This window comes from Gavia stellata, chromosome 1 (genome assembly GCF_030936135.1).
Source record: "Gavia stellata isolate bGavSte3 chromosome 1, bGavSte3.hap2, whole genome shotgun sequence".
Lineage (NCBI taxonomy): Eukaryota > Metazoa > Chordata > Aves > Gaviiformes > Gaviidae > Gavia > Gavia stellata.
Window position 1 is genome coordinate 132,092,281 of NC_082594.1, and position 23,906 is coordinate 132,116,186.

The 23,906-nt window shown below is 58.7% G+C and overlaps 2 protein-coding genes across 6 annotated transcripts; both read right to left on the reverse strand.

Moving 5' to 3' along the window:
* Nucleotides 1-723: 723 nt before the first annotated feature.
* IFFO1 (intermediate filament family orphan 1) lies at nucleotides 724-11,134 on the reverse strand. 5 transcript variants are annotated; one of them, XM_059817739.1, is made up of 10 exons: nucleotides 10,422-11,134; nucleotides 5,413-5,473; nucleotides 5,231-5,326; nucleotides 4,840-4,980; nucleotides 4,380-4,385; nucleotides 3,736-3,896; nucleotides 3,138-3,258; nucleotides 2,337-2,429; nucleotides 2,027-2,157; nucleotides 724-1,400 (listed from the first exon to the last, which is right to left on the reverse strand). In XM_059817739.1, the coding sequence occupies exons 1-10, from the start codon at nucleotides 11,132-11,134 to the stop codon at nucleotides 1,298-1,300; spliced, it is 1,626 nt and encodes a 541-aa protein (XP_059673722.1). In that variant the 3' UTR covers nucleotides 724-1,297. The 5 variants fall into 5 exon arrangements, with proteins under 5 accessions (XP_059673722.1, XP_059673713.1, XP_059673728.1 ...); XM_059817730.1 differs by having other exon boundaries at nucleotides 4,380-4,388; XM_059817745.1 differs by having other exon boundaries at nucleotides 2,337-2,426; nucleotides 3,132-3,258; nucleotides 4,380-4,388.
* A 6,464-nt stretch (nucleotides 11,135-17,598) lies between these two features.
* On the reverse strand, nucleotides 17,599-23,274 carry NOP2 (NOP2 nucleolar protein). Its single transcript, XM_059815695.1, has 16 exons — nucleotides 23,169-23,274; nucleotides 23,038-23,083; nucleotides 22,882-22,961; nucleotides 21,946-22,214; nucleotides 21,602-21,645; nucleotides 21,284-21,436; nucleotides 20,285-20,483; nucleotides 20,098-20,187; nucleotides 19,931-20,018; nucleotides 19,694-19,834; nucleotides 19,363-19,502; nucleotides 18,996-19,085; nucleotides 18,583-18,705; nucleotides 18,399-18,496; nucleotides 18,171-18,301; nucleotides 17,599-18,059 (listed from the first exon to the last, which is right to left on the reverse strand). Exons 1-16 carry the CDS (start codon nucleotides 23,272-23,274, stop codon nucleotides 17,806-17,808), a joined length of 2,052 nt encoding a protein of 683 aa, XP_059671678.1. The 3' UTR covers nucleotides 17,599-17,805.
* Between the last annotated feature and the right edge of the window lie 632 nt (nucleotides 23,275-23,906).

Here is a 23,906-nt window from a genome sequence, read left to right on the forward strand (position 1 = left end):
CCGCCGGCTCTAACCAGCCAGCTTAGCCCACGCTGAAACGCCAACGCATGCCTTAACACGTCTTGCAGGCAGAGGACCTCACCCTGCTCAAACGCCAACTGCACTGCGGCGCGCGGATGTGCCGGTGCTCGCAAGCTCAAGCGCACGGCAGCGTCAGCTACCCAAGCCAAACCTACGGAGATCAACCAATGCTACAAGAGGTGGTGGGACAGGGGAACACCCACTGCGGTTATGCCGAGGTTGGACGTGGGACTGAGGGCAGGCGAGGAGATGCTCTGGGATGCCCCGGTGTGGCAGAGGAGACCAGGCGCTGGGAGAGGAAGGTCCACAAGTCGCGACCCACGTTCGGCTTCGTTTCCAATCTCTCAGCATCGATGATGCTCCAGGTTAAGAACAAGGCAGCCCACGCAGCACTGGTGCTACACACAGCCTGTCAAGGGCCAGTGGCTCCTGGAACAGGGATCTCGCCGCTGTCCCGTCTGCCAGTCCCATCTGGCACGCCCAGAGGATGGGAGTGTCCCATGGGAGGCACCCATTGATGTGGGCTCGGGGGTCCGGTGGAGGACACCCCCTGCCTCAAGCCGCGCGGCACCCGTGGCAGCACAGGGAGAGCCCACACCCGGCGAAGCTGTACAAAAGGCAACTGTCCTATTTAATGACCCCTCGCCCCCGTAACACAGACGCGAGCGCACCGCCGACGCGCGGCAAAGCAAAGTGCACGGTGAGCGGGACTCGACCCCCGCCCCGGAGGAGGCGGTGGGGCTCGGGGTGCCCGGCGTGGCTTGGGGACCAGCCAGGCACCCGGCCAGCAGCAAGGACAGAGAGCGCGCCGGGCTCGGTCCAGTTGGCACCAGTGTCAGGTCCAGTTTGCAGGGAGGTACGGCTCTCGTTCGGCTCCGTGTGGCGCAGGGAGGGCAGGGGCAGGTCAAGCGTACCAGGACGGAGGCCGGAGGAGGTGGGTGTGGGGGGGCCTGGGGACAGGTCCTGGAGAACGCCACCATGGCAGGTTTGGAGCCTCCCTGCCGGAACCGCGGTTTAACCAAAGCAGGGGAAGGGAATAGAGAAGGGGCTGGAGGTTGAGCGGCCCGGGCGAGGGCCCTCAGGTCTATCTAGCTATTCCCATTTGCAAGATATCCGGTGGCGGGGGGGTGCGGGATCTGCCAAGCACCCCAAAACGGGAGTGAGCCTGGGTGACGGACGTTTACCAGCAGCTCCACGTCCCTGACAGTCTCTCCCAGGCGCGGCTCAGGCACCCCCGTGCCAGGAAGGGGGTCCGAGGAAGCGGGGCCTCCCCTCATTATCTGATCGAAGCGTCGCTGGGGGGGTCGCGATCGGACTCCTCGCTCTCCTCGTTCGGGGCAGACTCACTGTTGGAGGCCGAGGTGAAGGCAGGAGACTTTCTGCGGAGAAGAGTCAAGGGCAGCGGTCACAGCACCGCCCAGGGGGAGGGAAAGGACCCCGGTTGGTGTGGGCAGGGGGGACCGGAGCAAGGAGGAGAGAAGCTGAAGTGCCCCTCTCGCTCCCCCGGGGCACGCGTGGGTCGACAGGAATCCTGGGGTGCTGGGCAGGGTGTCCCCAGCCGAGACGTCCAGAGCATGAAGCAGGGCTGGGGGAGATGCCGGAGGAGCCTGCCCAGAGCAGGACCCTGCCAAGGCACGTGAGGCTAGGGGCCGGTGACAGCCCACCACAGAGGCCCCCAGCCTGGAGCCACCCTGGCTCCACACGCCTGCGGGGACCTATATGATGTCCCCGCACAACGGCGGCTCCTCTCTCCATCGAGGGTGTCCGGCTTCACCTGTCAAAACTGACTCCTGTGCGCAGCCCACCTTCTGCAGAGCTGGCACCACGACCTGCGTGGAGGTTGGTCACCGGGAGCCCAACAGCCTCCGGGAACTGCCCTCTCTCCATGCCACACCAGGGCAGGGCAGGAGTACTACCCCGTGCTTCAGCTCCCGCTCACCACCACCACAGCTCCGGTCCTTGCGCCCAGAGCGCGGGTATCCCGGCCCTCCCCGCTGAAGCTCACCTGTCCCCAGACTGGGTGATGAGCCGCCGGCAAGTCTCCATCTGCACATCCAAGCCTCGCTTCATGCTGCACATTTCCATGTACTCGTGCAGGTGCCGGTTCATGTCGTTCTTGGCCGTGGCCAGCTCCAGCTGCACGAGGGGAAGGGTGCAGAGATGAGCCCGGGGCAGGGCAGGGGGCACGGCCAGACCCGAGGCTGCCACCCCCCATTACCAACTGCCTGCTCCAGCACGGTGTCTCCCTCCCCCGGGGACCCACTCCCCCATTTCACCCCCTTCTGTGCCATGTCCTCCTCAATTCCTCCTCCTACCTCGATTTGGTCGATGGTTTCCTGGTACTCCTTCTCACGGCTCTTGAACAGCGACTCCGTGTCCTTGATCACTTTCTCCAGGCTGTCGTCCTGCTGTTGGGGAGAGCAGACGGCATGTTTAGAGCCAGGGAGGCAAGAACCGAAGGCAAGAGAGAGATAAATCAGAGAAAGAACTGGCAGCACCGGGAAAAGAGGAAGAAACGTAAGCGGTGTAGTATAAATAAGGCACGAGTCAGTCCTGCCGACACGGGGTAGAGAGCCGCAGGACTTGCCACCCTGGGCAGCGAGCATGTCAGCCCAGAACAAGCCCAGCAACGCACAGAAGCTTTGGAGAGAACAGACCATCCCTGAGCACGACGCATCCCCGAGGGACTGCGGAGGGCTGAAGATGCAGGATGGCGAGGGCTTTGGCCAGACATGGAGGCCTCTGTTAGGGCAGCGTCGCTGCACGGTGGGGCGGTGGGCTAGAGAGCCCAAGCCAGGGGCCACCAGAGAGCAGCCCAGCTGGAGGAGGTGGTCTCTTCTGGGAGGGCTGTGGCTCTCCCCACGCGCGTGAGCCATGCCCTCGGCACATCTTTCAGGCTACGGGTCCCCGGTTTGCCTAACAAGGAGACCTTCACCAGGATGCGGTAATGTATTCCCATAGAGAAGATGGGGTGTAGAGGGGGAGCATCTGTACAGGCCTGCAAGGGACGGAGGGACTGAAGTCTGGTCTTTGAGGGAGCATCTTCCCAAACTCAGGCAGGACCGAGTGTCCCAACCCAGGGCTGGATCCCCGAGGGGACCTGACACCACCGTTACCTCCCCCTGCACCTCTGCGGCTGCGATGGCGTATCCGGAGAAGTCCTCCCAGAGGAGCAGCGTTTCTTCTGTCTCCTCCCACGTGAGGCTGTCACAGTCGTCCTCAAAGTCGTACTCCCTCCTGGGGGCAAGGGAACAGCACGTCAGCACCCAGCAGGAAAACCCCAGCAGGCAGGGCAGGCAGGGCGCCGCGTCGTGCCGAAAGCCTTGTCCCCGCTCACAGGCAGGCGGTCCGGCCAGGGTGAGCTCAGGTGTGCCCAAACCCAGCAGCTGATGGGGAAGGGGCTGGCTTTATGGTCAGGAGCCCCGGCAAATTCAGGCAGGGACTCCCGAAAGGCAGGAAGCGGGGCTGGAGGAGGGGAGCCGGACCAGCTCTCACCCACGGCACGGGTGGGCTCAGGTCTCCCGGGGGGGTCAGTCCCACCGCGCCGCAGAGCACAGGGTGTAGTACCCCGCAGCAGCACCTCCCATCTCGCCCTCCCCCGGGAAGGGGAGCCGCAGCCCGGCCCTGCCCGCCCCATCCCGGGCGCCGGCGGGGATCCCGGTGCCGGAGCCTCGTTCGACGCCGGCGGCAGAGGTGCGGAGCAGCCGCACTCACAGCTGGTTCAGCATCCTCTGCATTTCCTCATTGATACTCATGGCCGTGGTCTCATCCTCCTCTTCCTCTTCAGGTTTTCGGGAGGCATCGCTCTCCGACAGGGAGGTGTCTTCGTCGCTGACCTGCTTGCGCTCCCGCTTCCGCCCCACCGAGGCTGGGACCTTAACGGGAGACAAGTGCAGAGACTACAGAAACGAGGCCGGGTCCGAGGTCAGGAGCAGGCAGTTGGGAGGAGATGGAGGGGGAAGGAATGGCGGAGGGACAGAAAGGCAGGGAAAGAGAGAGAGAGAAAGAGAGAAAGAAAGGAAGGAAGGAAGAAAAGCAAGAGAGAAAGAGAGAGACGGGCTCATTATGATCAGGTTAAAGATGGTGCAATGGATAAAACATGGTTTTAGCATTTTCTAAAATTAAAACTAAGCAACTAAAGATGGAGTCTATGAATCTGATGAGAAAAAACAATGTGATTTTACTGCAGAAAAACTCAAATTGCCCACCACCCCGGTCCGGAGACAGGGAAACACAGCGACAGAAACAGGAAAAAAGAGACAGAGTCTGAAAAAGGTGAAATATGTCAACATTTACAGTCCGACCTTATTTATAGAAAGTTTAAAATTTGTACACTTTCCCAACTGAATGGAACTAACCAGTTGCTTCTGTAGGGACAAAGAGAGCGAGACAGAAAGGCAGCGACATCCAGAAAGAGAAAAGAGACAGGGACAGAGAAGAGAGACAGAGAGAAGATGACGGAGAGGGGAAGGGGAAGGAGAGAGATGGAGTTAGAGACAGACACTCAAGCCACTCGTCTCCCTCCTGCAGCTGCTCCCCTACCACTGCGGGGTCCCCGGGCCCAACACAACAGGTCAGCGAGAGGTTGAGGGAACTCTCGATGCCCAAAGCAACATCTGGAGCTTTCCACCTCCTCTCCGCGCCCTTCCGCCTGGTCCTCCCGAGAGAGACAGAGAGCAAGGGACCGCAAGGAGCGAGGGTGAGGGTGACCAAGCGTCTCCCCTAGCAGGGGGCTGGTGGTGTCTCTTCTACCTCCTTCGGGAACTCTCCTCCCCAGAGCCGGCGGCGGAGCCTGCAGCAGCAGCAGGCGCTTCTCACCTGAAACATCTTGATCATGTCCTCGCAGTTCCGCTGCTGCGCCACGTCGCACAGCTTGGCGGTGATGTCGATGCGCCGGCAGATGTCCATGTCCACCTTCATGGCCTTCTCCTGGATCTTGGTGTCCAGCTCCGTGATGTTCTGAACCCACAGCACCGCAGGAAGGGGACAAAGGAGGAAGATTAGGCAAGGCAAACGGCAATCAGAGCCCCCACGTTCCCCCCTGCGCTGCAGGACTGCATCCGCATCCCCACTTTGCTCTCTGCACCCCGGACCAACCCTGCCAGACCACCTCTGTGCTGGATGTGCCCCACCAAGGAACTGCTTTTCTCCGCAGCCCCGCTGCTCGGGTAGGACACTGCTGCCGGGTCGGAGAGGGTTAGGGACTCACATTGCTCATCAGTCCCTTGAAGACAACAAGCTCTGCCTTGAGCTGCTCCACCTTCATGGCCAGCTCCTCCTGGCAGGCTTCAGCCTCCTGGGCTTCCTGCCCCGGGCAGAGGGAGACGTGCAAATCAGCGTCAGCGCGGGGCAGCTCGGGGCGCAGGGGAAGGGGGGGACAGCGATGCTCACCTCCTGCAGCTCGGTCACCCGGTCCTGAAGCTGGACACGCACCGTGTACTCTTCTTCCCATCTAGGGAGACAAACGCGCTGGTCAGATCCCACCGGCCTCGCCTCGCCGGCTGCCGGAGAGGAGGGAGCGGCAGCTGCTCACCCCAAAGCTATCCAAGAGGGGGTGGTGACGGCACTGGGGCGGGAAGGAGAACGTGTCCAGGAATGCATCGCCGCTTGTTTCCAGACCACGGCAGCTGCCAAACGCCCATCAGCCCCCCTGGCCACGAACCCTGCCCCACCACGCTCTCCGCTGTTCCCGCCGTGGGCTGGCCAACAGCTGCCTGCTCCGTGACGGGGGAGCTGGGGACACCAACCGCGGGCTCCGCGGGCAGCTGCGCTGCACGCCCTGCCACGCTGGGGCTGACCCACGGCCCGACGCAGCCCACCAGCCTCCCCGTCCGCCCCCGAGCCCCTCGGCCTTGGGTCACATTAGCTTCAGCTCCAACACTCAGTAACGGGCTTGCAGACATTGCAGAGTTGCCCCATCTGCATCATACCTGCGACCGCATCTGCGCGTCTGCAGTGCTGCAGCTCAGCCCGTCCGGAAGCACGAAACCCAACCTAACACCAAACCACGTTACAGCGCGAGTGAAGCACGAAACCCAACCTAACACCAAACCACGTTAGAGCGTGAGTGGCCGCGACACGCGTCAACGTGAAGGGCTGCTCTTCTGCCTGTACCGATGCAGAGGGCTGCCCTGCGCCGGGCCGCGCTACCGGGGCAGAGGCACAAGTCTCTGTGGCTGTACTGCTGCATAACAGGTCGGATTAAAGAACGTTGTTTCATCCGACAAGGAAGCAGGATGGAGTGTCCTGATTTACGCCAGGTGGGCACTGTATTAGGCTCTGCAGCTTTGCAAAAGGCTGAGCTGCAAGGTGCCCGGCCTTGTTACACAAAGACACGTCGCCTAGCAATTATAATATTATATTTCACTGCATGAGATCATCATCTTGGGCCACGCTGCGGCGTTGGCCCAGTCCGCGGTCTGTTGGGAGGCCACCAGGCTGTACTGCTCTTTGCTAAATGGCTGCCCCATAGAGCAGACAGGTTGGCACGCGTTGCGGCACGGGGCAGGGCTGCTGCATTCTTACTCGGCTCCTGGCTCTTCTGGGAGAGCCAGGTTTCTCCGAGAAGGCGGTATTTCTCTGGGAAAGCAACCAGAGCTGGGCCCTGCCTGGTGCTGTGACCTCCAGTTTCCATTTAATGCCCGCAAGCACTGCGACCCTGCACAAGGACGTGAGAAACCTCTCCTCTCACTTACTCACACCAAGCCTGAAAAACAAATCCTAAGGTCTAGGAGACCAAAGAGCACATGAAAAGCCCTCACGCTTGTTATCTCGGGGTGTCAGGACAATCTGACGACATGGGAGAGCCCTGGCTCGTGAATTTCTGAGCTCTTAAGGCTGGCAGCGCTGCTCCTTACTCAAACAAGGAGAAAGCGTGCAGTCCTCGTGCTGGTGTTGGCTCCATCCCGCAGCTACAGACGGGGAGTCGAAGGGCGTTCCTATCCCTTTGGGGGAAGGGGGAGATGAAGAGAGAGGGAAGGAATAAGTTAAAAGGTAGAATTACCCTTATATGGGAACTGTTCAAACAAGGCCTCCCTCCCCGGGGAGAAAAACGCCTTCCACCATAAGAAAAAATTTTCAGCATCTTTCTCGGCATGGCGCTTCCTCTCTTTTTCGGTCTCCTCCTCCCTCCGGATCTCTATGTAGCCCGGACTCAGTCAGGAAGTAAAGCATAGCTGCAAATCCTCGGAAGAATTCATTTCACGCCAATGCTACGGAAGATGAGGACAGATCAGAATAACGCCGGTTTAATTCGCCCCGCGAGCGACGAATCTGCACGCCCATCCGTTACGAACCTCTCTCCCGCTCGCCTCCTGCCTGGCTCCCTCTTCCCCGCTCCCTCCTGCAATGCACCACTCCTAATAATAACCTGCCTGCAGCACCGCACCCGCAGCCCAGCGCGGCCGGCGGCCGCTGCCAGCTGGCTGCCAGCAAGGCTGCCCCGCACAACCCCACGGCCGCCGGCGCACGCCAAGGGGAGACGCGCGTCCCTCCCGCACAGCCGCGAGGCAGCAACCTGCCCAGAGGCTGAAACGCAGGAGAAGGCAGGGAGCGAGGGCAGGAGGGTCCCAGCAGCAGGCAGACCCGGCCACCTCCTTGCCGGCTACAGGGCAGCCCTCCCAAAGCTGGGGATGTGTCCCTACGCCCCCCCCCGCCCAGCTGTGTCCCCACAAGAAGCTCATTTAGCAAAATCAACAACCCTCCACATCTTTAAAAATCCTGCTGGCTCCAAAAGGCGCTGGGGTGCCTTGTCCGACGCTGCACGGTTAGCGCGCGCCGGTGCCGCGGGGCAGCCTTCGGGCTGCTCGGGGCTTGAAGCTGCACGTCGCCGCGTTTCACCCCAAAGGGCGAGCGCCCTGCAACCTGGCGCACCTCCTTGGAGGGCAATTCCAACACCGACAGACCTTCTTGCAGCCTTTCAACGTGTAAAGGAGGCTTGTAAGAAAGGCTTGTACGGAAGACGGAGACTTTTTGCCAGGGTCTGTAGTGACAGGGCAAAGGGCGATGGTTTTAAACTGAAAGAGGGTAGGTTTCGATTGGAGAGAAGGAAGAATTTTTTTATGACGAGGGTGGTGAGACACGGGAGCGGCTTGCCCAGAGAAGTTGTGGATGCCCCATCACGGGAAGCGTTCAAGGTCAGGGCTTTGAGCAGCGAAACCCCATGGCAGAGGGTTGGCCGAGACGATCCTTAGAGGTCCCTTCCAGCCCAAACCATTCTGCGACTCTAACACACCGTGCCGTAATACTACTGGCCCCACACCTCCAGCGTGTCCTTGCAGCATCCAAGATAAAAACTACTGGGAATACGGACGTAGCAGACAGCACAAACCTGATGAGACTCGCGGATCCCCAGCGCTCGGTGGGTCTGTGTGATACTCGCAGGCACCCTTTGCCCCTCTCCAGGCCACCTAGCCTCAGCCTGCTCCTCCTGCGACCGCATCTCTTCTCGTCCCTCCCTATTGCCCCCGCACCCCTCCTAGATCCCAAACTTGAAATCCAGAGGGAAGCTCCTCCTGCCGCACCACTCCCCGAGTGCCATGGGGTGCACGGTGGCAACGCTGCCCTGAAGAAAGCGCGAGCTCAAGCACCCAAGCGGTGGGTCAGAGAACCGGGTAGTCCTGCGTCAACACGGTCTCTTCCCTCTGCCCCCAGGCAGGTGGCCAAGGGATGACACCGGCCGCACCGTCCCCAACCGCACCGTCCCCACGGCAGATGAGAGCCCGCCATGGCAGGGAGGCCTCTGCTCCCGGGGGACGTCGGTGTCAGCATGGGGAAGGGCGTGGAAACGGGATCCTCCTGTCCCATTTGCTTCGGGGGACCTGGCTGCACCCATCAGAAAGTTCCCGGTGCTGGAAGGAAGGAGCATGAGGGTGGGGTCTGCTTTCCCCCAGCTCCTGGTAACACAGTCCAAAAATAGATCCCACCACCGACATTGGCCCGCAGCGGCTCGTGGTGCCCCCCTGCCTGCCCCCAGCGTCCCCGCTCCCTCCGTCAGCCCCCCCGCAGCCTTCCCCAAAGCCCGCTTGCCAGGGCGGGACAACCCCGAGCAGCTCTCCTTTCTCCCAAAGTTTCAGCAGCACCGACAAACCCAACCCGGCCCCCTCTGGCTGACCCGCTTTGAGCAGGTGAGGCTCGAGCCCTCCGAGACGAAAAGGTGGCTCCAGCTCCACGCTATCTGAAAACCCGGGGAAGGAGCCCGATCCCTGGGGATCAACCACAAAAGGCCTTAGGTACCCGCCGCCATCGGTGGGCAAGACGAGATGCCGGCTCCTCCTTTCCACGTGCCTCGCTCGGTGCCTTCGGAGCATCCGACAGGCAAGTCTGCTCAGCCGAAGCCTTATAAAGCCAAAAAACACGAGGTGTCATCTTGGATCCCCGGCCTCGATCTTGGCACCAGCGCCCACGGCTGCGAAGCACGGGTCAGCGGCACGGCTCCCGTGGGTAGAGCGCGCCGTTTCGCTCCTTTGGGTACGTAACCGGTTACTTTCCAATGGCTTCTAAAGCATCATAAAGTGACTTTTCTTCTGAAAAAAATGAGTCGCTCGGGTGGCGTCAGTCGCCAGTGACGGTCTCGCCCGGCCCCGCACCCTGACCCAGCGACGCCAGCCCGCTGCCTGATCTCATCCTACGTGCGGATCTGGGAGCAGCCTCGGGAACCGGCTTGAAACAAAAGCGCCGCCGGCGCGATGCGAGAGCGGCGGCCGCCCCGCACGGGAAAGAGGAACCGGCCAAGAGATTAGCTCTGCATTCTGCTTCGCCCTTCTCCGAGGCACGTGCCAAGCTGCTGCTATTTTGGGTCGGGAGGAAAGCCCCGGAGGAGTGGGGTGCTCCCGCACGGCTCGCTGCTGCTGAGGCGCCGGCTGGGAGAGCACCGGGGAGGGAAAAGGGCCCGGGGGAGCCAGCCGCCCGGCCGAGGGGCTTCTCGGCAGCTCTCCAGCGAGCCCTCTCCTCCTCCTCCCAGCAGCCTTTTCCAACCCAAACCCGCTCACTGCTGCACGTTCACCTTCCTCACCTACTTTCCGGCTGCTCCTCCTTCCCGAGCGCTCCCCTCCCCTTTAAATCGCCAGCTCCCGGAGTCACGTTATTTCTTCCCCGCTTGGAAAGGCATTTGTAAGTCCCTCGCGCCGGCTTGATGAGACGGAAAGAGGCTCCGCGAGCATCCCGAGAGGGTTCAAACGCCGGGAGGCAAGCGAGGAGGCCCAGGCGTAGCCGGACGCTTCCAGGGGCGCAGGTTTTTGCCTTACAACCTCGCCCCAGGCCGCCTGCAGCCCCTGCTCCCGGGGAGCCAGGCCAGCGCTGCCTCTCCCCCCCGCGCCCGCCCGGCTGAGCCCCGCAGCCTCCCCGGCGACGGCTTCGGTCCCTCGGGGGCCGCGGCTCGGGCCCCCGCCGCCCCGTCTCACCTGCGCTTGTACTCGTCGCGCTCCCTCTTCACCTTGGCCAGCACGTTGTAGAGGGCCCGGATCTCCGGGGTGATGGTGTCGATCTGCACGCCCACCCCGTCGGGGTGGACCCAGGAGACCCCCGGTCCCTGCACCAGGGTGGTCTCGGGCCCCGGGCCCAGCCGCCGGGCTTGCGAGAAGGACCAGATGGTGCCGGGCATGAAGCGGGAGGCGGCCGGGAAGGGAGGGGGGGGCGCGCCGGGCCGGCAGACGGGGGAGCCCAGCGCCCGGGCCGGCCCCAGCCCCAGCCCCAGCCCGAGCCCCGGCCCCGGCCCCGGCCCCGGCCCCGGCCCCAGGCTGCGGATGGGCCCGACGAAGCCGGTCTGCACCGCCTGGTCGCGGCGCGGGGGCCCGCGGCCGCGGCCCCCCCCCTCCTCCAGCGCCTGCTGCAGCTGCTTCTCCAGCTGCCGGTTGCGCCGCTCCAGCTCGTGGACCTTGGCCAGGAAGCAGCGGAACCGCAGGTTCAGCGTCTTCAGGACGCTGATGTTGGAGCCCAGGTCGTTGCGGAGGGCCATGGCGGCGGGCGGCGCGGGGAAGGGGCCGGCGGGCGGCGGGGCGGCCAGCTCCCCCCCCCGGGGCTCGGCGGGGCGCGGGGCGGGCGGCGGCTCGGGGCCCGGCGGGCCCTGCTGCTCCGGCGGCAGGAGGAAGAGGTTGGGGCCGAAGAGCGGGTTCATGGCGGCGGCGGCGGGACGGGACGGGACGGGACGGGGGGAGCCGCGGCCGCCGGCGCCAATCAGGGGCGGGAGGGGGGCTGCGCCCGGCCGGCCCCGGCCCCGGCGGCGGGGGCGCGGCTTCCGCTGCGGCGGGGATGCGGCGGCGGCGGCCGGGGAGCGGCTCCCCCGCCCGGCCCCGCCGGCCGGCCCCGGGCGGAGCGAGCGGAGGAGGGGAGAAGGCGGAAACCTCCCTTTGCCCCCCCGCCCCGGGGGGGGGCGCTCCCCCGCGCTCCGCTGCGGCGGCGTCCGGGGCTCCCCGGGGCACAGGGGAGCGGTCGGCGCGGCCGGGTCCAGCGGGACCCCGGCGGCGGCGGCGGGGAGGGCCCCCCCGGCCCGTTATCCTCGCCCGAGGGCCCCCTCCGACGGCAGCCCTGCCCCTGCTCCATCAGCAGCCCGCCCACGGAGAGCTGCCGCCGGAGAATGGCGAGCCCGGGGGCACGGGAGGTCGCCTGGAGGCAGCCGGCCTCTCCCGTCTCGCCTGGCTTGTGCCCGGCTCTCCCCCTCCTTCCTCACAAAGCCGCCTCGGGTCTTGGCTCCTACCCCCCCTATTTCAGCCTTCTTCAACAGAATCACACATGGAATCGCTACAGTTGGAAAAGACCCTTAAGATCATCGAGTCCAACCACCAACCCAACCCCACCGTGGCCACTAAACCATGTCCCACAGTGCCACGTACACACATTCCTTGAACACCTCCAGGGATGGTGACTCCACCACCTCCCTGGGCAGCCTCTGCCAGTGCTTCACCACTCTCTCAGGAAAGACATTTTTCCTAATATCCAGCCTGAACCTCCTCTGGCGCAACTTGAGGCCATTTCCTCTCGTCCTGTCACTCGTCACTTGGGAGAAGAGACCAACACCCACCTCACCACAACCCCCTTTCAGGCAGTTGTAGAGAGCGATGAGGTCTCCCCTCAGCCTCCTCTTCTCCAGACTGAACAACCCCAGCTCCCTCAGCCGCTCCTCATCACACTTGTGCTCCAGACCCCTCACCAGCTCCGTCGCCCTTCTCTGGACACGCTCCAGCACCTCCATGTCCTTCTTGGAGTGAGGGGCCCAAAACTGAACGCAGCATTCGAGGTGCGGCCGCACCAGCTCACGCCCAGGCAAGCGGGGTCAGGCAGTGGGGTGATGGGCTCCAGCGGGGAGCACAGGCAAGAGCAACGCCGGAAAGCACAGAGCAAGTGCTTTCCTCGGCTCTGCTCATCCCGTTTCGGTCCTGCTGGGGAAACCCGGCAAGCGGAGCTGATTAACGAAATGCCAGGGGAGGAAGGCATCGCCATCCATCAGGAAAAGCTTTTTCACGGGGAGGCCAGCGCAGCACTGGAGCAGGCGGTGGGATCTCCAGCCTTGGTGGTTCTCAGGGCTCAGCTACGCAAAGCCACAGCAGTGGGACCTAGTGCCGGGATGGTCCCGCTTACAGCACGGGGCTGGGCTACAGCCCTCCAGCGCCTCTTCCCACCAACGTTCCTGCTGTCTCCTGGAAAGGACAGGGCAGTGTGGAGTCTCCCTTTTTTTCCCTAGCTTCCCTTGCTCAGGATACTTGCTGGGATCAAGGATTCCTGACACAGAAGATGACTGGGACAAAGGGCCAACCTCTTCTAGTTACTCCTGAGGAAGCCCAGACAGAACCCTGCTACCCAGGGGACCGCAACGCTCCTCCGCCTCACCCCAGCACAACACCTCCTCCTCCTGTAGCCAACATAAAAATAGACACCTGCTCGCAGACGTGCTGATGTTTGTCTTACTCCGCAGATTTGAAGGCTGAGAAAGCAGCGTGGCATTTTCTGACCCCACGCAAAACACACGGTGCAAATTTCCGTAGCTCAAGTCAGGTACTTGTGTGGGACTGTGTCTCTAGCTGCTGACAGCACGATAAAAAAAGAGACTGAGCCTCTGCCATCACCCTTTGTAGGCAAATCAAGGTAGATTCCCCAGGTGGAGAGCTCGGGGGAGCAAAACCTCCTGACGTGAGCTTGGTCGTTCGTGGATTCAGCCCCTACGAAAGCGTATAAATCTATGGGGTGATGTGGGACAGAGCGCATGCTCGAGGATCTGAATTTCATACCCACGTCCCCGAAATGCGCAGTGCAGGATTTCAGTCCCTTCCTCTGGATACAGCCCGACAGGAGACAACGCGACCGCAGGCTGCCTACCCGGCGCGGAACGGACATGACAGCGTATGACATCGCCGGAATCGGTGACTGACCTGCATCGCTACCGGAGACTCTCCTCTTTCCGTTATGCACTGTTGTCCCCAGAAGTCTTCGGTCTCCTGCCTCCGCCACGCCAAGGATGCCGCGGCGCAGCACCCTACCTCTCCCTCCCAGTGTGCAGAGGTGAGCTGGCAGCACTCCCGAGCCTGGCAGGCAGGAGCTGCCAGCTGGCCGTCTTAATCGTACCCTGATAAGGCTTCTCTGATAGACTCCTTCCGCTCCGTTTGGGGAGAAGGGTTTGAAGAATCCCCACCGCATTCAAGATCTTACGAGGTGCGTGGTATTTCTCCCACTGCGCTGGCAGTCGTTAACACAGAACCTCACCTCTTCCGTGCACCGGGTTTGTTCTGCACGCTTCTGGCCTCGTTTAGCCTAAAATAACGTTACGCTATGTGGCAAGTCTATTACAGAACTGCTTACCCATTTGTTTCTTTCTCCACGTTGTTAGATGCCACCCCAGTACCATTTGTGCACAGCACAGTGGAACAGGTATCGTGACACATCATTACACCAATTTCTCTCAACCAGCTTTTAATTTATGACGGCGTTTTTACTCCTCGGATCTGCTTTCAACCCTTGCTTTGCCTCAGTTCTTGCTTTGCGCTGCCTGAGCTCTCGCAAGCCACATTATCAGCAGCTTTCAGGTATTCAAATGCATTAAAGGAAAGTACCGAAAGCTGCTCCGGTAGTCTCATTTTCCAAAAATCTCAGCTTTCAGGTAACAGAAGATTCCCGGAGTAAGAAGGCGGCCGCAAACACAAGTCTAGTGTGACCAGCAGCCTCGTACCAGAACGCAGAGATGAGCCACCGACCTTCATCCCCAGTACTGCCTCCGATGGAATTCTTTCACGTCACGCTCAACATTCTCTCCCTGAGCAGCGATAACTGCAACGGCTGAAATGAAGAGCAGAAGGGGAGCGAACCACCAAGGACAGCTGAAAGTTTCCTCTGTCTCTCCCCGCCTGTAACGAAAGGTTTGTAGGCAAGCAAAGCGAGTGGAACGATGCTTGGTAAGAGAGAGTTTTAGTGACGTGGTTAAAGCAGCATCTATTCCCACCTTCCAAGAGGGGACTGACATACTTTGGAGATCCACTAGAAACCGACCAGTTGCCTTGGGATCCCAACCAAGAACTTCCTATCCCTGCCGCTGGGGTTATCGAGATCGACCGGTTATCAAGCCGAGACTAGGTGCTAGCGTACGAACCTCAACAGGCGGCAGCAGCGAAGCGGGACGGGTTGGCATCGCTCCCGAAAGGACAGGCTCACGGATCTTCCAGAGGTAAAAGCACTTCTAGATAACAGTCACCCTAGAGCTGGAAGATCACTACATGGCTCCAGTTTTGAGATTTCTCCTGAAATCCTGTATTTCGTCGCTCCTGGGGAAATCTGCTAGGACTGGAAAAGAAGTAAGGCTGGAGGAGCCGAGGCAGGGCTCAGCCTACCTGGAAGCTGCTGTTGCCACAAGCGACAAAAGCCTTGTGCGGTGAGAGCCCGGCTGAGGGAAACGAGGTGCCAGGCAGAGCCCAGGACTCGCCTTGGGAGCACTTAGGGGCGGGTGCAGCAACGGGACCACCTCCCGGGGACGCAAGAGCCGCTAAGCTGGGTCAGACCGATGGTCCGTCTAAAGCCCGGGAACCAGTTTCCAGCACGGGACGAGGACAGAGGGGTCCGAAACCAGGGCAAGCGAGCAGCGACCCCTCCTCACAACGCCCTCCCAGTCTCTAGCAGTTCACGGCTCCTGGGTCTTCTGAGCCAGCTGTGTTTACCCGCCCTTACAAAAACCATTTTTCCCTTGTGCATACAGTTGGGTTTTCAACCTGTCCAAGCTCCTGGCATCCACCGTGCCCCGCAGAAAGGAGTTTCACGGCTACCTCCACCTTTGGTGGGTCCTAGGAGGGGTTTTTTTTTGTGTGTTTATTGGAAAACAGCAAGCAGTTGTTCCCTGTCCATCTCTTCCGTGTCACTCATGCATCGTTCCCCCGGTCTCTTTTCCGAGCTTAAAGAGGCCTTGACTCTAGCCGTTCCTCTCACAGAAACCATTCCGTAACTTCGGCTATACTTGCCCTCAAATTTCCCAGTTTTTCAATCCTTATTCAGATGGAGGACACGAGAAGCGCAGTATCGAAGAAGTGCCTGCGCTGTCATTTTATACAGGGGGATGATAATAGTCTCCATTTTGCTGTCTAATAATTCCTTTCCTTATAGCACCTAGCATCTGTTTTGTTTTTCTGAAAGACCCTGGAAAACTTCTCTCAGGTCTTGTCTATCAGGCAACCCAGAGATCTTCCCCACACAAGCCTGGAGTGAGACAGATGCCTTCAGAGGCTCCTCCCATTCCCAATTCACTGGGAAGCATGGGGAAAAAGTAATTTTCAAGTATAGGGACATTTGGTTCACAGCTATTCAACACAAAAAGACCCAAGGCAACCACCCCCAAACCAGAGTTACAATAAATTAAACACACAAATACATAAGCCCTAAAAAGCAGAAGATAAGAGAGGCTGTAACGAAGGCCAGGACTGCTGAGACACGGACCGATCCAACCATTACAGGAACCACTTGAGCGCAACCTCGAGGAGCTTCCGCCAGAAACTTCACAGCTGATAAGAAAGCAAAATTATTGTGGGCTTTACGGGAAAGATCAAATTTATTACGGGATGTTTAAGGGGAATTGTGGGACTGTGTAAAGTTTAGCATGCAATGTTTTAAGGAAGATTATGGGAGCAAAACCTACTACGGGATGTTTACGGGCAGGATCGAAGGTGGGGAAAGGGAGGCATCAAGCATCAGGGAGAAGTGAGCCTGGGAAAACGGAGAGGAGGAATGAATAAAAGGGGCCGGTCACACGGAGACTGGCTGCTGGTCAGCGTGCTTGTCGGGCTGAGCCCTGCACCCGATTACCGCCATCTGTCCTGGCCTCCTATTAAAGTAATCCTAGCCATCTCCTCCGCGTGCACGCGCGTTTGCGATCTGCTAGCAAACTGCAAGCTGGGCTAGCCCCTAAGTAGGACAAGAGGTCCGAGAGCCACGTACCGGACAGACCACAGGCCTGAGGACCAGCTACCAGAGACCCATGAAAGCGCACGCACGCAATCCACCGGCACGCTCTAGGATTGACGGGCCAGGGGGCAAGAACAGGATCGGGCCATTTTTGCCATTCACGTTCTGCGAGCATGGTTTGCGTTTTCCTGGGCACCGACCACAGCGCTTTTCTCCGGTTTCTGCTAATCGGGCTGCGTCTGGTTGCATCTATAGTGTGTGTGCACGCGTCTGTAGGAGCTTTTGGAGCTTGCGCTCAGCCTCGCCGTTTGCTGAACCTGGTAACATGGGAAAACAGCAGCCTGACACATAGCAGAGCAGGACAGAAAGGATTCCCTAGATCCTACAGTCGGCTGCATTCAGCTGTCCTTAACACCAACCACTGGAATAGCACATCAAGTTCTCCCATGAACCCAAAGCTTGGCGAGGAAAACAAATCAAGGCAAAGCCTCACGTGAACTGAGCTAGCAAGACGATTACAGAAACAAGGGTTATGCCTCGGGTCTGCTACGCACCCAGCTCCGCGCCCACTGTGGTGGAACAGAAGCTGGAGAGCACGCTTGGTAGAAAGCTTATTAATGAATAATCTCTAGAAAAAGATTTATTGACTGGAGAGCAGAACCAAAGAGAATATCAACTCACGCAGACAAGGGAAAGGGACCTGGGCTGATGTTTAAACAGAAACAGCCCAGATCGCTGCTTGTTATGTCTCAAGGGGAAGCAGCTGCATCTGGGTGAACAAAAAGGCAGAAAGATCGTACAGCTCCAAGAGCAGCACCCACCCCTGCTGCAGTCTGGGAGGCCAAGAACCAAGGGACTGCTGGGGACCAGCACAAGGGCAAAACGGGGACAATCGCGGCAGCGAACAGGATTAGCAGACAGCAACAACAGGGAACGGGGGACCAGCACAGGACCACCGGCCTAGGAGCTCCAGCCCTGCCCTGACGAAGCGCTCTGCTGACAGGCACCACACTGTAAACCTCCATCCAGGCAGCTAGGATTTCAGCTCCCGCTGCTTCTTCGCAAATATCCGTGTTGCAGAGCGCAAGAACAGACACCAGAAATGCCAGAGCATCAGATGGGAGCGGAAGGGGTTTCTGTTGTGGAGGAGTAAGGGGACACGGCAGAATTCTGTATTCCGCTTTCAAGGGAAAAGGACAAGACTTCAGCAAGAGTACAAAAACTTTTAATGGGTCAGCGCATCAGTCCTTGATGCAGAGGGAAAGGAGCAAACGGGGCGACAGCTGTCCCAGGCGCTCAGCGCTGCAGAGATTATCTGCGCAGAGCAGGAAAGACGAGGTGGCACACGCATAGCTGCAGCAGCCCCTGGCCTTTGCTCTCCAAGGAGGGGGCCAACACCTGGAAAAGCAGTTCCTCTCACTGTCCCTTCGGTTTCACTCTATGCTTCTTCCCAGTAGGGACTTGAGGACGCATCATTTTGGGAGAAGGCCGGCCAGCCTTCAAGGGTCTCCTCTGTGCCTGCAACGAATGTCTCTTCTTCAAAGCAGGCTGTGGTGGCTTCTGCTCTTTGTCAACTTCTGATCCCTCAAGCTTCTTCTTTTTTGGCTGAGGCTCCATGACGGTATCAGGGACAGCGGACGGAGTTGCTGCTTCCACAGCAGGTTCTTCATCTGAAACAACAGAGAAAGGTGCTGCAAGGAGAACCCGGCATGGCTTCTGCAGGGGAAGCAGCCTGTGAGAGCAGGCCCAGGCAGCTCAGCTGAGCTCCAGCGCTAGGTTACCTTTCTGTGCCTGGGGGATGGCATTAGAGAATTTCTTGAACTTGGCAATGAAGAAACCATCCATATTGTGCGTGTGGGGATAGAAACGCCGCGTAGACTTGAGGGAGGGGTGGAAGCGACGGTCCTTGAACCTGGAGGAAGAAGTGGGGCGAGAAGTGATAGAACGCCTCTGCTCAAGCCTGGCCACCAAGGAACAATCATCTGTGCGGCTTGTGACCTGGCACGCACCTGGTGAAGCCTTCCTTGCCAAAGTCCAGGCCTGTGGCCACCAAACGGACGTTGCGTTTCTTCAGGGCATAATCCACAACCCACTCGTTCTCTTCCACCTGCCAGAGACTAAGCATTAGGATCCAAAGCTCACCAGTCCCCCCCGAGTAGGAGATGACCACAGCAGAGCGTGGAAGGGACTTACCATGACGGAGCAAGTGCAGTAGACAATATAGCCCCCTGTCTCTGAGGCAGCATTAACTGAATCTATAGCACTAAGAATCAGCTCCTTCTGCAGGTGAGCACAGCGCAGGATGTCTTTCTCATCCTGAAAGAGAAAGATAGGTTAGGATGCCAGAGGCACAGGGAAGCACCCCAGGCCTCTATTGCGGATGGAGGGATGACAGAAGAGGAAAACGCGTGATACGGAACATTCTGGAGTCTTCTGCAGAAGTAACCTCAAAAAACCTAGCTCTGGTACAACATGCAGAATAGGAAAGAGAAGGAAAACAGCAGTGTCCCTATTGCAGGCATGTCTCAAGAACAAAGCTGCCCCCAAGTCCCTCCTCTCATGACTCATACTCGAGTCCCCATCTTGTATCCCCACTGGTCACGCACCTTGTTGGTTTTGACAGCAGGATCCTTGGAAATGACGCCTGTTCCGCTACAAGGAGCATCAAGCAATACACGGTCGAACCCTCCAAGCACCTACAGGCAGATGTACACTTGGAGTTACACTCACAGGTGGGGACTCAGAACCAGACCAAGACTAGAAGGGGAACCAGAAGACTAGGAAGGCAGGAAAGATCCCTCACTCCTCCCTGTCCACCTTCCCGTCTCCGTATCAAGTAACAAACACACTCCCCAGCAGCTCTGCTCATCCTCCTGTGACAAGTGGCTTTGGAGAACACAGCTTTACTAAAGGGACAGCACAGCAGCTCTGGGTAAGCATGGTAAGGACACCCCAAAACAGGCAGGAACATACCTTGGGGAACTGGCGTCCATCGCAGTTACTCACTATGGCATTGGTGACTCCCAGCCGATGCAAGTTCCCTACCACGCTACGTAGCCGCTCAGCATTGCTGTCGTTGGCCAAGATCGTACCTGTGTTCTTCATAAGCTGAGCTGCCGGAGGGCAAAATGCATCAGCAAGGGGCTGAAAACCTCCTGCGCTTTTGCCCGTAGGGACAGCCACCCCTGCTCCTTTCTTCGAGCTCAGTTCCCCTCTGTTCCCCCTTTCTGTATAGACCAGTGGAAACTCATCTCGCTTCACAGAGCAACCCTCCCACACCTCACCCAAGGCTCCAGGGCGGTACCTATGTAGCTGGTCTTGCCTCCTGGGGCACAGCACATATCCAGGATGCGTTCGTTCTCCTGCGGAGCCAGAGCCATGACAGGAAGGAGACTAGAGGCTCCTTGCAGCATGTAGTGCCCAGCCAGATACTCAGGGGTGGCACCTGGGCAGGTAAGACAGAACAAAAGAAGATGACACGTGAAAGAAAGGAAGCCAAGAGTGGGTCAGCTCAGCCCTGTGACAGGAAGGGTGATCTCACCGATGGGCACAGAGGAGTCATAAATAACAAGTCCCGTTTTCGACCACTTCCCCAAGGGGTCAAGATTCACGCCACGGTTGATTAGAGCCTGCAAGACAAGGAGATGGGACTGAGACGCTGCCCCGCGTGACAGGCAGCGCAGGAGACGACCGCAGGTTCCCTCTCACCTGCGCCAGGTCCCGTCGCCGCGTCTTGAGTGTGTTGGTGCGAATGGTCACAGGGCGAGGAACCTCATTGGCTTCCAGGAAGTTTATCAGCTAGATGAAAGAAGGGACAGAGAAGAGAGATAAAAACGAAGATCCAAAGAAACAGCCAAATCCTCATCAGTCAGCAAAGGTATGGGCAGGATCCTACCTCAGGGAGCGGGAAGATGTCCATGAACTTCATGAGCAAGAAGTCACTATAGGAATAGTAGGCAGCCATGTCCCGGCGCAACAATGCGAGGTACTCCTGTCGCGTGCGTCCTTCCTCCCGCTTCACCACAAAGTCCTGCAGCACCTCCATGTTACCCTTGATGCGCTGGTGAATGATGTGCAGGTCAGGCGGCTCAGCAGGTAGAAAGACCGTTAAGGAATCATAAACAGCCAAGAAACTTGCGCACAGGCTCTTTACAAGCACAACTGGTCATGCAGGAGTCCTGCATGACCAGAGCACCCGCACCAGAAAGGCCTTGCTGGAGTATGCTTTCATCAGAGCTCAGCAGAAGGGGGGATTCAAGGGATGGAACGAGGCAAAAAAGTTCCCAAGGCAGGGACTACAAGGTATTTAAAAGAATTGGATTAGTTACTTCAGATAAACAGAAAAAACTAGGAAAAGGACAACAACAACAAAGTCTGTTAATACTGAAAACACTACCTGTAGCAGAAAGGAAACTAGAAGTTCCCCAAGGGCAACTAAGGGGTTACAGAGGAGAATGAGAAGAGACAGGATTAAACTGTACTGGGGGTCAGGAAGTTAGACTCACCAAAGCCCAAGAGCAAGCACTTTGGATGCTGGAATTGCTGTCATCAGAGGCTTTAGGAACGGGTTAGACAAACACCTGCCAGGAAAATCAGGGTACAGAGGAACAAACTACACGATAAGATATCCACATGCATTTAGGACTAGAAAGGAAACTGGGGCAGGCTCCAAGCCGCATACAGGGTGTAACAGATTTCCTAACTGAGCTGTACAGAAGTGCAGCGTTGTGTACTATCTATTAGGGCAGCTCATCTAAAAATACCTTGTTGTGCACAAAACGCTCTTGATAAACAATAGTCATGGTAAAGCCCAAATGAAGCTCTTTGGTTGTATCCAGGCCCTGTGCTGCTGCATGCACATGGGTTGTGGATGTCACAGATAAAAAGGATATCCTCTTTCTCAATCTGTTCATTAGTCGGCAGTTTAAATTGTTCATCTATATCCAGGTTGAGCTGCAGATCTGGGTTCTCTTCTTCCTTCTGTCCCATTTTTTGCCTGCTTGCCTCCTCCTCCTCCTCTTCACTATCATCTTCACTGAGGCCTCCCCTAAGTACAACAAATGGGATGGATGTTTTACATAAGAACAGTATCACACAGGCAGTTCACGACTACCATTTCTTAGACGGCAGAGAGAACAGAAGAATCAACAACACAGCCTCCTCATCTAACCAGGAAAGACTCTGCAGACTCACGATGTTCTCAAGTCCTCACCTGTCAGGCTTCTGCTTCAGGGCAGCTTTTTCAATAGGCAGCAACTAAACAGAGACAAAAAATCAATCAAACAATATCCCCGGGTGTCCCCGTACTCCCCACCATCTGTGAAATTTATCTGCTCTGTTTAAAAAGAACAACAAACAAAGTACCGAATGTTGCACTGGGATCAGCGGATCACTGGGAGCTTGAAATTGTTCTTCTGAAGGGAAGAAGGGGAAAGCTCTTCGCCACCTCACCATCCGCCCCCCCAGTAAAGTCACCCTTTTTCCCCAGGCCTGCTGGCTCCTTTCAGCCAGCAAAGTCAAGCATTTCCTGCATAATTAAGAGCAAAAATCTCCTACCTCTTCTTCTTCTGATGATGAGGCACCATAATCATCCACCATCTCCTCGCTGCTCCCATCCTCTTCCTCCTCCTCCATCTCCCAGCTGCCCTCTTCCACCTCACCATCACTGGCTAACTCTACGTCGTTTCCTTTAGATGGGATTTTCTTGGCTTTGGCTGGAGCCAGCCATTTTGAATTGCCATCGCTGAAGCCAGAGCGGCCGCGAGGGGTTTGTCCTGCTGCCTTTACGGCACGTTCCTCCTTCTGCGGGGATACCTTCTCTTTAACTACAGGCAGAAGGAGCGGTTAAAAATTAGGCGTTATTCTCAAAAGCAGCTGCCCTAGTTTTTTTAGTTAGTGCTGGTTGGGACTTGATGATCTTACAGGTCTTTTCCAACCTTAGTGATTCTGTGATATATAAAACAGGCCTTCACCCTAGTCCTGAGCTGCCCATCCAAGAGAAGGGACTGCTTGCTCTCCACATCAGTTCTCTCAGTCATAAGCAAGGGCATATGCTCGCCTCTCCCCCCGATGGAACTTTAAAGAGATCCAACTAGAATTACCAAAGAAAAACACAGCTACAAAATCCTTATGGTATTTGCTCTGACACATTACGCTCCCCTCCTTCCCAAATCTTTGTCTACCCTTCCTAGGCTATGCGGGAGGCGACGCAGCGAGCTTGAAAGCCTCAGCTACCCAGCCTGCCTGCGACGGCCTTGCTGCGAGCGGAGGGTAAGCCAGAAGTGGCTTTAACACGTGGGGGGAGAGACCTTTTACTGCTTCGTCCTTCAGCGGGGCGCGGCAGGGAGCAGAAATCGGGAAAAAGCCGTTTGAAACCACGAAACTCCACCCCTCCCGTGCTATATAAAAAGAAGCCGGAGCCGGCCGGTGGCGGGGGGCAGGGGGGCAGGAGGGCAGGGGGGCTGCCGGCCCCCACCCCGGCCCGGTCCTCACCTGCCGGCTCCCGCCCTCCTCCTCCTCGCGGCCTTCTCCCCGCCGGGGCGCTGCCCGCTCCCAGTCGCCTCTTCGCAGCCCTGGATGGGAAGGAGAAGCGGCGGTCAGCCCCGGCCCGGCCCCCCCCGCGCCCCCCCGCCGCCGGGCCACCCTTACCTCCGCCGCCCGTGACTGGAGAGCTTCTTCCTGCCGGTCTCCGGCTCTGAGGAAAGACACGCGGCCGTCAGGCAGCCGGCACCGGGCGCCGCGAGGCGGCAGCGGGCCGGGCCGGGCTGGGCCGGGCTTACCTGGCGGCAGGAAGCGGGCCAGCTCCACCTCGGCCCCCCGCTGCTTGCGGGCCTTGCGCCCGGGGCCGCGCTTCTCCTTCCTGGCGGGGTCCAGCTTCCGCCCCATGGCGCCGCGGCACCGGGCCCGCCGCCACACGTGCAGACCTCCCCACCGCCCCGCGACGGCGCAGGCGCCCGGCCTGGGCCCCGCCCCCCGCGTCCCCACCCATTGGCTAGCGCCGCCGCTCCCGCTCGCTGAGTGGCTCCGGCGGCCGGACGTCACATCCGCCTTCCCCAGGGGAGGAGGGTGGGCAGAGGGAAGCCAAGCGCTTACCGCCCCCCTCACAGAGGCAACGAAATAAAATACAAGGAAACTTTATTTTTCAGTTTTACCAAGGTTTTGCTCTGTTTTTTCGGTTTTTTGTCTTTTTTTTTGTCTTCAAGCTGCTTATTAGTGGACAAGTCCGGTCAGTTTCTGTATTAAAAAGGATCTTGATGGAGGTAGCTTTGTCTCTGTCCTGGCTCTTGCCTGGTCTCGCCTGCGCACTCGTCTCAGTAAACAAACCCAAAATAAAATTAAAACCGAAAACTGGAATTCCAGGCGGAGGCAGGGAGCAATGCAGCCAGGCTCTCCGTGTAACAGACATGGCGCTGCGGCCTCCAGTCACTATGTACAGAGTCCGTCATACATCCCCCTCTCTCCTAAGCACACTCCTTGCTCCAACGGGCTGGCTGCAGAGGAAGGAGTTTCTTCTCCTC